General features: G+C 40.5%; 1 protein-coding gene and 1 long non-coding RNA gene across 3 annotated transcripts in view; one reads left to right on the forward strand and one right to left on the reverse strand.

Annotated features, from left to right (window-relative positions):
* The first annotated feature begins 1,217 nt into the window (after positions 1-1,217).
* Positions 1,218-12,287, forward strand: part of LOC307016394 (dihydropyrimidinase-related protein 5-like) — a 23,876-nt gene continuing 12,806 nt past the window's right edge. Inside the window, exons 1-3 of one of the 2 annotated variants that reach the window (XM_079645500.1) lie at positions 1,218-1,336; positions 9,194-9,305; positions 11,170-11,319. In XM_079645500.1, the coding sequence (XP_079501626.1) occupies positions 9,198-9,305; positions 11,170-11,319 (258 nt within the window). In that variant the 5' untranslated portion in view covers positions 1,218-1,336; positions 9,194-9,197. The remainder of the gene's footprint in view (positions 1,337-9,193; positions 9,306-11,169; positions 11,320-12,287) is intronic. The other variant, XM_079645501.1, reaches the window with a different exon arrangement.
* On the reverse strand, positions 6,014-9,160 carry LOC307016122. Its single transcript, XR_013801769.1, has 2 exons — positions 8,616-9,160; positions 6,014-8,576 (listed from the first exon to the last, which is right to left on the reverse strand). It is a non-coding gene; the product is annotated as an uncharacterized lncRNA (long non-coding RNA).

The raw sequence follows: 12,287 nt of genomic DNA on the forward strand, positions 1-12,287 counted from the left end.
TTAAGGGTTGGATTTCCATTTGATACTTTCAACATCAGTCCAAGTGTAAGCTATATTTGGAAAATATTTTCATCGGTTTATCTTTCCATCAGAATCAGAAACGAGTTTATTGCCAGGTAGGTTCACACATACGAGGAATTTGACTTGATGTCATGGTGCATGCATAAAATATAAAACAAAAAATCCATATAAAACAAATCTTTAAGGACACTGTAATAAAATATAGTTAGATAGCAATACAATAAAGCAGTAATTTACAGCGAAATAGAATGCAGTGAATTATAGAATATAAAATAAGAAACAAGTTATCACTGCTCCTGTCTCAGCCACTCCTTTTAATTTTAAATTGCATGACTACCTCTGTTGCTGGTCTACATCTCCCTTGATTAGTCATGCAGTTTGTGTTAAAGTGTGGGTTTTGTTACTTCAGATTCATCTAAATCACACAATAACACAAACAAACTAATCAATGTTTTGAGCTAAAATGATTGTTTTTGTCAAATTAGTCTTTTGAAGAGGGAACAGATAACAGCTTGAGGGCTGTGTAACAGCAAAGTAAGTGTTACAATATTCTAAATATAGCATACAAATAAACTGATGTTCATTTCTTTAGGTGACTATAATATGTTTTGCAGCCGCACCCCTTCCAAAGATGTATATTGCTTTTCACGTACCGGTACACCTGTCTGTTTTTCCAAATTTGAGGTTGATTATTTATCTGACTAGGTTTACAATTAAATAATTTAAAATAAGTAATCAAAATACTGTGTGTGAACCTATTATATTTTTCATCTGGTACATTGGTAGTCAATTATAAATCAGTTGATACCTGTGACAATCCTCTATGCATGTTGCTTTTACCTTTTAATTGTAGTTAATACCTTTAGTCATTGAGAATATACATGATTCGCTATATATACAATATATATCACACTAATAATAATAATAATAATACATGATACTTGTATAGTGATTTTTTAGACACTCAAAGACGCTTTGACAGAGAATAAAAAACAACAGAAAAATACAAAAAGAGATAAACAAAACTGAAAATATGGGTAAACGCAGTATGTCCGACAGCATTTGAAGGCAGCATGAGTCTCAGAAGACAGGGACACGCCCCTGTCTTCTGAGCAGAGGAGACCCCTTCGGTAGAAAATTCTCGCTTCCTATTGGTCGGTTTTTCCGTTACTCAGGTAGAAGAGGCTCCTGATTGGCTGCTGGCACTGAAGCATCTGCGGCTCGCGCTGTGCCAGCTGTCCTCGCTCACTCGGCTGGTGCTGGGCAACGGTGAGAAGCAAAGGCAGAGGAGGATCTGAGAATCTGAAGAACTAGGGTAAGAAGCCAAAGAATATGTAAAAATTATCCTGTCATGGACTATTTCTTTAAATACAGTAGTATTTGACAAGAATACAACATGATGTATCATCGATATTACAATTTAGACCCTTAAAATTATTGATAATGTCTCGTCCAACGGTAATAACTGCATGGTGCTAACGTTAATAACCGTTTATTTTGTGGTGTACGTTAATATCAAGTGTTTTCAAATATGTTGTTCTTAATCTTATGAGTCATCCCTCCCTCTGCATGTGAATGGACATTAATGAGTGCAAGCCAATTCTTTTTTTAATGATATTTAAAATGACATTATGTGTGTGTAAAGTCAAGTGATGCTAAATCAGGAGGAAAATGCACGAAGATTGGTCCTATGTCGTAAGCATCGTTACCTTTGGGCGAGGACATATGCGTGAGAGCGTGTGTGTGTGTCTTTATGTGGCGTGCCATCAGTGCAGTATGTGTGTGTGTTAATCGTTATGTAAGTGTGATATTCGTTTACAGGCTTTTCTTTTTTATTCAGTCACGGTAGCGATCGATGATGAGAATCGTCATGCATACAAACGATGATGTGTGTTTGGGTGTGAACATAATGTGATTTGAACAGTTGATTTGATTTACTGTTTCACCACCTACTTTTGTATCACAGTTTTTTTTCTGCGTGCTGGTTTTTCTGCAAGCCTGCTTTGGTTGGTGGATCTGAGCTTTTAAAATAATTTGGTTTAAGGATCCTCGAGGGTGCTTTAGGGGGCTCCAGGGGTCCACAGTGCAGCACAATGAATTGAATATATTAGAGACCATCTGAATCAGATGACGTAACCATGCTGTATTACATTAGGGTTGCATTTATTCAGCTGTTAAGTGTGTAAATGTTCCTCAGGAATGTGCAGCATTATTAAGCACAATACAAGACAAATGCTAACAAACCCACTCAAAACTGTTTGTAATGCCACCTCTGACTGAAAAGGAAAACATTCTGGGCTGAGAAATGGCCAGAATATCCATTTAGATTATATAATCCTGATAGTAGAGGTGAAATGCTGCCCCTGTTTTTTTGGAGCGTGTGGCTAGGCATTACACATTGCACATTTTTAATAGATAGTAATAAAATAATAGTATTAGTTTATTCTGACATTGATATTTGTCCACTTTGTGGCACAGTCTGAAAGGTCAAAAGTCAGACAGAAGCTCTTTCACAACTCTTTCATTTTGTCAGACGGGGAGTGAACTGAGACCAAGATAGATGAATAAAAGATGATGCCTGTCTTTCCCAAAACTATTCAATTACAGTGTGACAAACGAGAGCATGGAGACTACACAGAGAAGGAGAGTGTGTGTGAGAGAGGCGGCCCTAATCCTCTGAGCTTTGGCCTACTTAGTTATGCGAACGCTGTTGTTTATTTTCTGTTTATCTGTGTGTGTGTGATTCACTAATGGCTTATTCATCCATGACCCCCCAGAAGCACACACACCTCTTCAAACCTCATCCTCCTGTGTGTCTGATGTCTATTCTTACCTGCAGTGTGTTGAGAAGTTGTCTGATTCTCATGGATTTTTAAATAGCTCTACTGTTCACACACACACACACACACACACACACACACACACACACACACACACACACACACACACACACACACACACACACACACACACACACACACACACACACACACACACACACACACACACACACACACACACAAGCACACCTACAGTACACAAGCTCACACAACCACATATTAACTCTTGCACACACACTGTGTACACAGTCCCTCCCTGTGCAGATCAAGAAGAAGTCAGCAGCTGTCTACTCCTTTCTTCTCACTTACAACATGCATCCACACACACACACACACACACACACACACACACACACACACACACACACACACACACACACACACACACACACACACACACACACACACACACACCTCACCCCACCCGACACACATGCAGCCTGCACTTGCTCGGAAACTGCTGAGGATGTCAGCAGCTACTATATCACATTTACATTGTTTCTAAACATGGAGTCTTTTTCATTCCGCTTTTTGTTTCATCTCTTACTGCAGCTTAGCCTCAGCCAATAAGATGTTCATATTATTTATAATGAAAGACCTATTCTGTTTGTTTTTATGGAAATTACTAGATTTCTATGAGCAAAGGCATGTTAAGGATTTATAAGAAAACCTTCAAATTGAACCTCAAAATGTGAGTTTAAATGCATCTTATACAAAAGTTAAGCCTTAAAGTACAACCTGGCCAATTCATGTCAAGCAACACCGAATAGAAAACACAGCGAAGTTGCTTTAAAGGAAGCTGATTTGAACTGAATATTTAAGTAATTCAGTATTGTTCATGATGAACAAAAGGCTCATACCATCATAAGAATCTGTCTGGTATGACCGTCTATGTGGTTATAAAAACATGTGGGACATTTGGGGCGAGGACTTTCTGCCTGCTGCTGCTCCTCATTCATTATTAATTAACGCCACCATTTAAAAAACTGCCTGAATGGAGAGAAGTCAGGGTGTGTCTCGGCGTGTGCAAATCTGATCATAAAGTGTGTGTGTGTGTGTGTGTGTGTGTGTGTGTGTGTGTGTGTGTGTGTGTGTGTGTGTGTGTGGATGTGGGTGTGGGTGTGGGTGTGTGTGTGGGTGTGTGCGCGGGTGGGTGTCAAAGAGGGTGTGTGTGTGTGTGTGCAAGTGGGTGCTGATTGAGCATGTGTATTGCTACAGTAAGTGTGTGTGTGTTTGTCTGTCATACCTTCTGTGACACAGCAGAAAGCAAACACACACACACACACACACACACACACACACACACACACACACACACACAACACACAAAAGTGACAGTTACAGTTTTGAGTGATCCACAGATGCCCCTACCTAGATGCCACCTGATCGTTAATCTCCTTTCCTTCGATCCCCTTCAGGGCTTACTGTGTGTTTGCGAGCATTAAAGGTGTCACTGTCAAGAGTGTCAATTATATAAGTTGACTCTAATTTGTTTGGCTTACAGTCCTCACAGACACACAAAGCTCTCCGTGTCCCACTCACACAGTCAGCTGTCTGGGTTCAGACACACCTGACCTGAAAAAAGTGACAGCAAATGCTCAGGCCTTTAAATGTCAGTTATAAAGAATTACAGGTAGACATTTTTCTCCCTGTCAAAACCCCTATTTAACTGTTACTCAATTACCCTTGTTGGATTAATTGAGCACAACATGAAAACCGTTGCACACGGCATTACTTTTTTAGCATGACTGGACATTAACACTGTATAACACAGTGGTTCCCAACCTGGGGGGCACGCTATTGCAGGGGGGCGCGTGAAGCTTGGTAAGAAGTTGTAAACAAACATTGTTTGCTCGTAAAATCAATAAAATTGATGCATTTTTAACACAACCTGCAGTTAAAAGAAAAGTGGACGAGCTCACGACAAGCCTTTCAGCTATAATGCCCACATCAACAAAGTATGATGAGGCATACATCTCCCTTGACATCTAACGTGTTCGTTGCGGAGATCTCTCTCTCTCTCTCTCTCTCTCTCTCTCTCTCTCTCTCTCTCTCTCTTTCTCGTCTGTTTGGGGGGCGGGGCATCTCGCTTACAGACTCGCCAGCCTGTCCTCCTACAAAAAACGACTATATAGGCCGATTGTTCATGCCCTTATTACGACCCAGAGACAGGTTTTAAAGTGTTTGTTGTTTCTTACACGACCACTAGGTACTGCACCACTGCAGGTATGTGTGCTAGCAGCCCATAATCCACACTACATACAATTAATCAATATGAATTCTGTTTCTAATTTGTCTAGTTTTTCCCCAAAAAATAACAAAAATAACCTATAATAAAAATACTGTTAAAGAACCGGATGGATAAGCAGTATTTGTAATTGTTTCAATTAGACCTCATTATTTCACAGTGGCACAGGATCATCTGGCAATACAAGATATTTTGTTCATGTTCAATCCATAATAAAATATAATTATATAGTTGGATCTTTTTGTCACACAATTCTACCAATCTCGGTGGGAACCGGATTAGGGTGGCTGGAAAATATTTCCAATTACACAAGGGGGGCCTGACTGAAAAAGGTTGGGAACCACTGGTATAACAGCTTTGATTCTGTCTTTTTTTTTTTATTATCGGGATTTAATGGCAGAAAAAGAAAAGAATGAAACCAAACCAGCGAGCTTTTAGGTATTGAATAAAAGTGACCGTTTGTAAAGCATATATGTGCAGGATTAGATATCAGTATAATATACCAGACATGTGGCAGTCCCTCAGCTTAGCATCAAGCCTGCTGGAACTGTAACCCGTGGTGTTTCCAATGTGTTCCCAATATGTTTCCACTAGTGTCAGATCCTATTGGATGTTTTGTGAGTTGTATTAGACAGTGGTGATTCACTCTCTGTACTTGGGACCGAGGTCTATCTGCATCACTATTCCCTTCATTCAGGAAAAAACAACTACTCTCCATTTTCTGCAGCTTTTGAAAGACCAATGACATTAATACATTTTGATTCAACTGAGAATAATTCTTCACAGCTGTTTTAAATACTGATGGGCTGATGGGGGCACTACAATGAAAGGTCGAACAAGGTTGCCATTTTATCTGAAATGATCCAAATTGGGGAAAGAAAACTGTTTTAAAATGTCCACCTCATTTGTGTGTGTGTGTGTGTGTGTGTGTGTGTGTGTGTGTGTGTGTGTGTGTGTGTGTGTGTGTGTGTGTGTGTGTGTGTGTGTGTGTGTGTGTGTGTGTGTGTGTGTGTGTGTGTGTGTGTGTGTGTGTGTGTGTGTGTGTGTGTGTGTGTGTGTGTGTGTGTGTGTGTGTGTGTGTGTGTGTGTGTGTCCTTAGGCTTTTCTACTGAAAGCTCTTCAGTTCTCATCTCCCGGGAAACCAATCTTTTATTCCGCATGCCAGGCCTTTAGGGCACTGTTTCCCATACCGCACACCCCCCATCACCACCACCATGTTTACTACCATCACTTCATCTCCAATCATCAACCCCCCCTCTACTCTTCCTCTATCAGTGGCCTCATCTCTTTCCTCTGCCTCTCTCTTGTTAAGTTCTCCTTCTCTTTGGCAGCCCTTCTTTGCCCCTAAATCAGATCTGAGATCAACAGAAGTTCGACCCAGGTGCCAAATACTTCTATTTAATGCTGAGGCAGTAGATTTGATGTTGTTCAATACATATTTCCCTATTTTAGAGATCTCTGACCAACATTCCTACACCTCTATTCTGTCCTCTGTTTGGGGGTACAACTTTCTCTCTCTCTCATTATTCCGTTCACTGTTCTCTCTCCTCCCCTCCTCTCCTTCTTCTCTCTATTCTCCTCCATCTCTTTGAGTGTGATTCTGTGTGACTGGGAGGCCATTGTGTCCTGTCATCAAACACATTGCATACAGCCATCCATGCAGAAAACACACATGCACAGAGAGGGATGTTTGTTGATCTCATTAGACTTGCTCATGCTGCTTTTTTCAATTATGATCTGGAAGTATCACGTAGGGACCAAATGATAAGGCAAAAATAAACACTTGTTCATGTACATTGTACTTTGAAATATGTAGATACCCATAGAAACACAAAAAAAGAGGCAATGACAATTTCTTTGATTGTGTGTAGAATTTTAAAGTGAAGCCTGGCATTTAGCCAGAAACAGTAGGACATTCATTAAATCATTGGTGTTAAAATGAATTTGATTTAATGTAGAGACTCAGAACAAGCAGACAATACTTGGAATAACAACACTCACTTGATTTATAAAATATGTAACCTTTTAAAAAATAAAACAACAAGAAAAGGAGTGTATGTAAATGTCCTGACTCAGTGCAACATAACAACATCAAATTACCATCGCCAGGAGTTATCATTATTTTTGTAAAGGATGGGGCCGAGACAAACACCAATTAGTTTTGAAAAGTGCTAATTCTGCAAAAAACAGAAATGGCTGAAATTAGGTTAATGAGACAAAAAGCCCTGTAGGACCTTCAGCACTATACTTGCTTTCAATATTTAGTAACCAGCATTTATTTTCACTATCATTCCATCTGCTGATTATTACTTTGAGGAAGCGAATCGTTTCATCCTTCCTAGCGTAACCTGCCCACTAAGAACTAAAGTGATATTGATTCCTCGTCATCAATCCTTAGTATGGACATTTTAAAATGGTTTGAATATAGTTCACATAACCAGCTTTTTACCTCCAGTAGAAACTCTGTTGTATTCCCGCAGATGCTGTAATAGATTTGTAAATGATATACTTGCCTTAATATTTCATAGAGAAAGCTAAAGGAAGTTTTATTTCTTACAAGACAAAAGAAATATATTAGAAACTCTAGCTCAAAATACACGATGTGTGCAACAATGGATAGTCGTCCCCTTGTGCAGGTTTTTGATTGAAAGCTTTTTCTTACATTCAGATAACTGCAACAGAAGCTGTGAAGCACATTCCCACTCTTTGTCACTATGACACTTTGTGCTTTCCTGTTCTCCTCACCACACAGAAGCTTTTGCATTCACTCTTGTTAGCAGAGGCTTTGGATTGGTTGAGGCAGGACTATGAAAAGATCTTTAGCAAGTCGGTTCGTGCCAAGAGGGGCGCAACGCCAGGTTTATTAACAGGGTGTCCGCGGGGTTTTCAAAAGTATTAAAAGTTGATAAAAACAATTTAGCGAAAATGAAGGCTATTAAAAAGTATTAAACAGCATTTTCCAAGGTATTACATTTTGTAGCTTGTTTTCAATAAGTATATAAATTGTCCAAAGAGGTTGTATTCTACAGTGTGCCTGAATGTAATCATTGCGTAGGTGTGTAGTGTGATTCTGTGTAGTTTATTTATGGCATCCCGTTGGATTTGACGTCATCTGAACAGGACATCGCACGCTCACTGCTTGATAGCGCGCGAAGGTCCGTTTACGCCGGTTGTCAAACAACATCGTTATGGGGAAATACAAGTCTGCGTCCAAATGGTTGGAAGATAAGGAGGAAGGACAATCAATACTGTATATAGTCAAAGTGAGGTAAAGTGTGTCGCCAAGGTAACCGGTTAAAACTCCAAGTGGCGATGAGGTCTTAAAATGTATGGAAAGGATCTTAAAAAAGGTCTTAAAAGGGATTACATCTGACTTCAGGATTCCTGCATATATCAAGTGTTCTCCTTGATGGTAGTAGAGTTTACTTAATAGAAAAAAAAACATTGTTCTATAAAGAAATAACATACTGAATTGAAAGAATCTGTTACTATTTATATAGTAAAGCCCTTTAGACCTTGTTTCTGAAGTCATCATCAGAGAGCACTAACATACTTGTTATGGTCAGGACTATTTCTGCCTACCTGGCTGGATCTTCTACCCTTGTGTCACAGAGTTATATTTTAGCTTTCAACTCTTTAAAAAAAATCTCTTTTTTGACTAGAACCATTTTCTTTGGCTAAGTTTTCTTTATCTGTCTCCACTTGACTATTGCCTGATTTGTATTATTAATTTTTCAAGTCTTTTATTGTCATTTGTAAATAGCTACACTGTACTTATGTCGATGAAAATCTTCGGCCCAGGCTCCTCCAACAGTGCAACACAATAAAACAGATCAATCAGTTGGTTGAACGAAATAAAGGAATTGTGATTTGTGTCTCACTAATAGGAGCCTCTTGGTGAATTCAATGGTTGCTTTGCACGAGGCAAAATATATTTGTCTCTGTGGTGAAATGTTAGTTTTACTCAGAACGCCTTGCAAGTATGTTTTCATGGTTAAGTTCTGCCTGTAAAGAACTCTGAAGTGTCTTCATCACACGTTTGTTATGTAATATTGATTTAAATGCATTCCTTTTTTTCCTCCAGTAGGATGGCCAACATGGGTTCGATGCGTATCCTCATCAAGGGAGGGAAGGTGGTCAACGATGACTTCACCCAGGAAGCAGACGTCTACATTGAGAACGGCATCATTCAGCAGGTACACCACGTTCACATGCATTCTTACTCAAGACCACACTTTCAAATAGACTACACACACACACACACACACACACACACACACACACACACACACACACACACACACACACACACACACACACACACACACACACACACACACACACACACACACACACACACACACACACACACACACACACACACACACACACACACACACACTCTCTCTGCCCAGTGTAACCCCAGCTGTTAGTGTGACTCACTTCACAATAATACAGTATGAAGAGAATGAACCCTGTGGCTGCACATGATCATAGTAAACACTATAATTAGCTCGCAGAACGTTGTCATGGCAATAAGAATCGGTTCATGTGAAGAGGATGATTCAGACCAGAAAACCCAACTGTACTTTATGAAACACGTTGAGGGTTACACAAATGATAATAGTACTTTAGATCGGTACGTCACTTTTAAAAGATTATAAGAATAGTTTTAAGATGTTTCTGTATATCCTTGATGCTGTCATGCTATAACCTACAAGCACTTTTCAGCTAAACGCAACAACATGCTCACAGTGACAATGCCAATATGCCTATGTTTGCAGCTATAATGTTTATCACGTTAACCCTCTTGGTTTAGCATGTTAGTAGAATGTCATGGCTCAATGTCATTTAGGTATCTGACAAATCTAAATTTGGACCTGATGTTCACGATAGATTAAAGATAATTGATCACCACCGTTTTTACAATGCATTTGAAGGAGGTGATCAATATGTGTACTACATTTATAACAGTTCAATCAGTAATTGTTAAGACATAGCACTAAACATTCCTAATTATAATATCTCTTAATATTTCAGTATGAAAAGACAGTTTACTCTCAGCGCTAGATAAAAACATTCACTAAGTAATTTATCCTCTGGGAATCATTCATGTCTTTATGAAACTCCTTGAAATACATCCAGTAAATGTCGAGATGTTCCACATAATAAGTGAACATTTAATCCAAATCAATCACTTACTGTGGGTGTGGTGTAATGAACCATTCAGTATTAACTCGTGTGTTTGATTGGCCCTCTTTACTATGACCACTCTATTCACTAGACTAAGGTGCCGCTCACACAGGAACGTTTGCGTTTATGCACAGTATGCGTTTTCAAAAAAGTCTTCTGTTCACACGCATTCGTTTCATTTGACGTGTCTGTTCACACGAGAACGCTGGAAACGCTGGACACGCTGTAGTACATATGCCGGGACTGTAACTGGCGCTGTAACTTCCGCCACAAGATACACCAAAAGCAGCGAAGAAGACCCCGGAGCATGGTTGCCATGGTTGCCCTTCTGTTTATGCCCCGCAGTGGATTTAGCAACATGTAGTAGTTCATGTAATTCTCCATGTCCACTTGTTGCTGATGGTTGTGGTAGAGGAGCTGTAGATGTTGTACTAACATCTGTAGCAGTAGCACTAGCAGTAGCTACTGACCATGCTACAGCAGTGAGCAGCAGAGGTGGGGAGAGGCGGGGCTATGGCTTCATCTATCGGGAAATGATCGTATAGAGGCGATTACACGGAGCCGTTTGACCCCCCAGAGCGTTTCGTTTGCAAATCTATCCACCTTGGGACCCGTTATCGTTTGTGGGGTCCGTTTCTATCGTTTTGTTACGGCCTCGTGTAAATGAAAGGGCTATACCCAAGAGAAACTATGCGGATCCAGCCCGTTTTGTTCTCGTGTAAACGGCACCTCAAAGCACATAGACTCAAACACCAATTGTCCTTTATAGGTCCTCCTGGTTCTAGTCTGTGGTTCACTTTATACTGTATGAAAAAAAAACACTCCTGGATAAAGTATGTTAAATGTGGTGCTCGTTCTCTCTGGCAGGTTGGAAAGGAGCTGATGATACCGGGCGGGGCGAAGGTGATTGACGCCTCTGGAAAGCTGGTGTTGCCGGGCGGAATAGACACCAGCGTGCATCTGCAGCAGACCTTCATGAACGCCAGCATTCAGGATGACTTCTACAGCGGGACCAAGGTATACACACACACACACACACACACACACACACACACACACACACACACACACACACACACACACACACACACACACACACACACACACCTGACAAAGCTCTCCAGCATGCCTGTAATTGAACACATTTAGAAACCAGAGACAGCTGTCACACACAGACATACTTTCTTTCTCTCTCTGCTGTGTCTACATGCAGATCTCCACCCTGCTTCATTTGATTGTCAACACTAATGACCACATGTGATGCAAACAGCTGTCACAAGTTGTTGGGTGTGGATGCAAAGACTTCTGTCACAGCTGTTCAATCTTTTAATGCACACAGGGTTCATTTGTTTATTTTCGATGGATGCTCTGCGTATTTTCCACTGAGGCTCAGAGCAGAGGATGATTTCATAATTAGGAGACTTAAACATTCAAAAGAGGGAGGTGTAGTTGTTGCCTGCAGCAGTGCATTCTGGAGGTTTTTGTGGGCTGTGTTTTTGTTGGGGTTTCTTTTCCCTGGTTGATTGAAGTCAAAGGCGTAAACTCGGTGTATGATGGTGTGGCAGACGCTACATAATGTAAGCTAGGAACAAAGATCCAAAAGAAATCCTTTTTGCAGCCTTGTCTCAAAAAGTCAATGATTGGCTATTTGACATTAAGGACCAACATCCTTCTTAAGACAGTTCCTACGTTAGGTCAAATTGTTCAGACTGTGGTGTAGTTAGCATCTTCTAGAGCAGGTTTGAAGCGTTATTACCTGCAGGGCGTTGCAGTGAAATGAGGTCAGGGTCTGATGGAATGCCAGCTGAAACGGGGTGAGAGGAATTTGAGGGGGATTGAATCACCCGTCTGCCAGCTTTTACTCCCCCCTTAGCTGACCCTGCTGCATAGCAACTAACCCACTCTTAGGCTACAAATGTGTGCACGCATGAACATGGCAGAATTGTCTGATCTCTATGGCGACTGCGTTACTGTGGCAACGGCTC

The sequence above is a fragment of the Notothenia rossii genome (assembly GCF_949606895.1).
Source record: "Notothenia rossii genome assembly, chromosome: 8".
Taxonomy (NCBI): domain Eukaryota; kingdom Metazoa; phylum Chordata; class Actinopteri; order Perciformes; family Nototheniidae; genus Notothenia; species Notothenia rossii.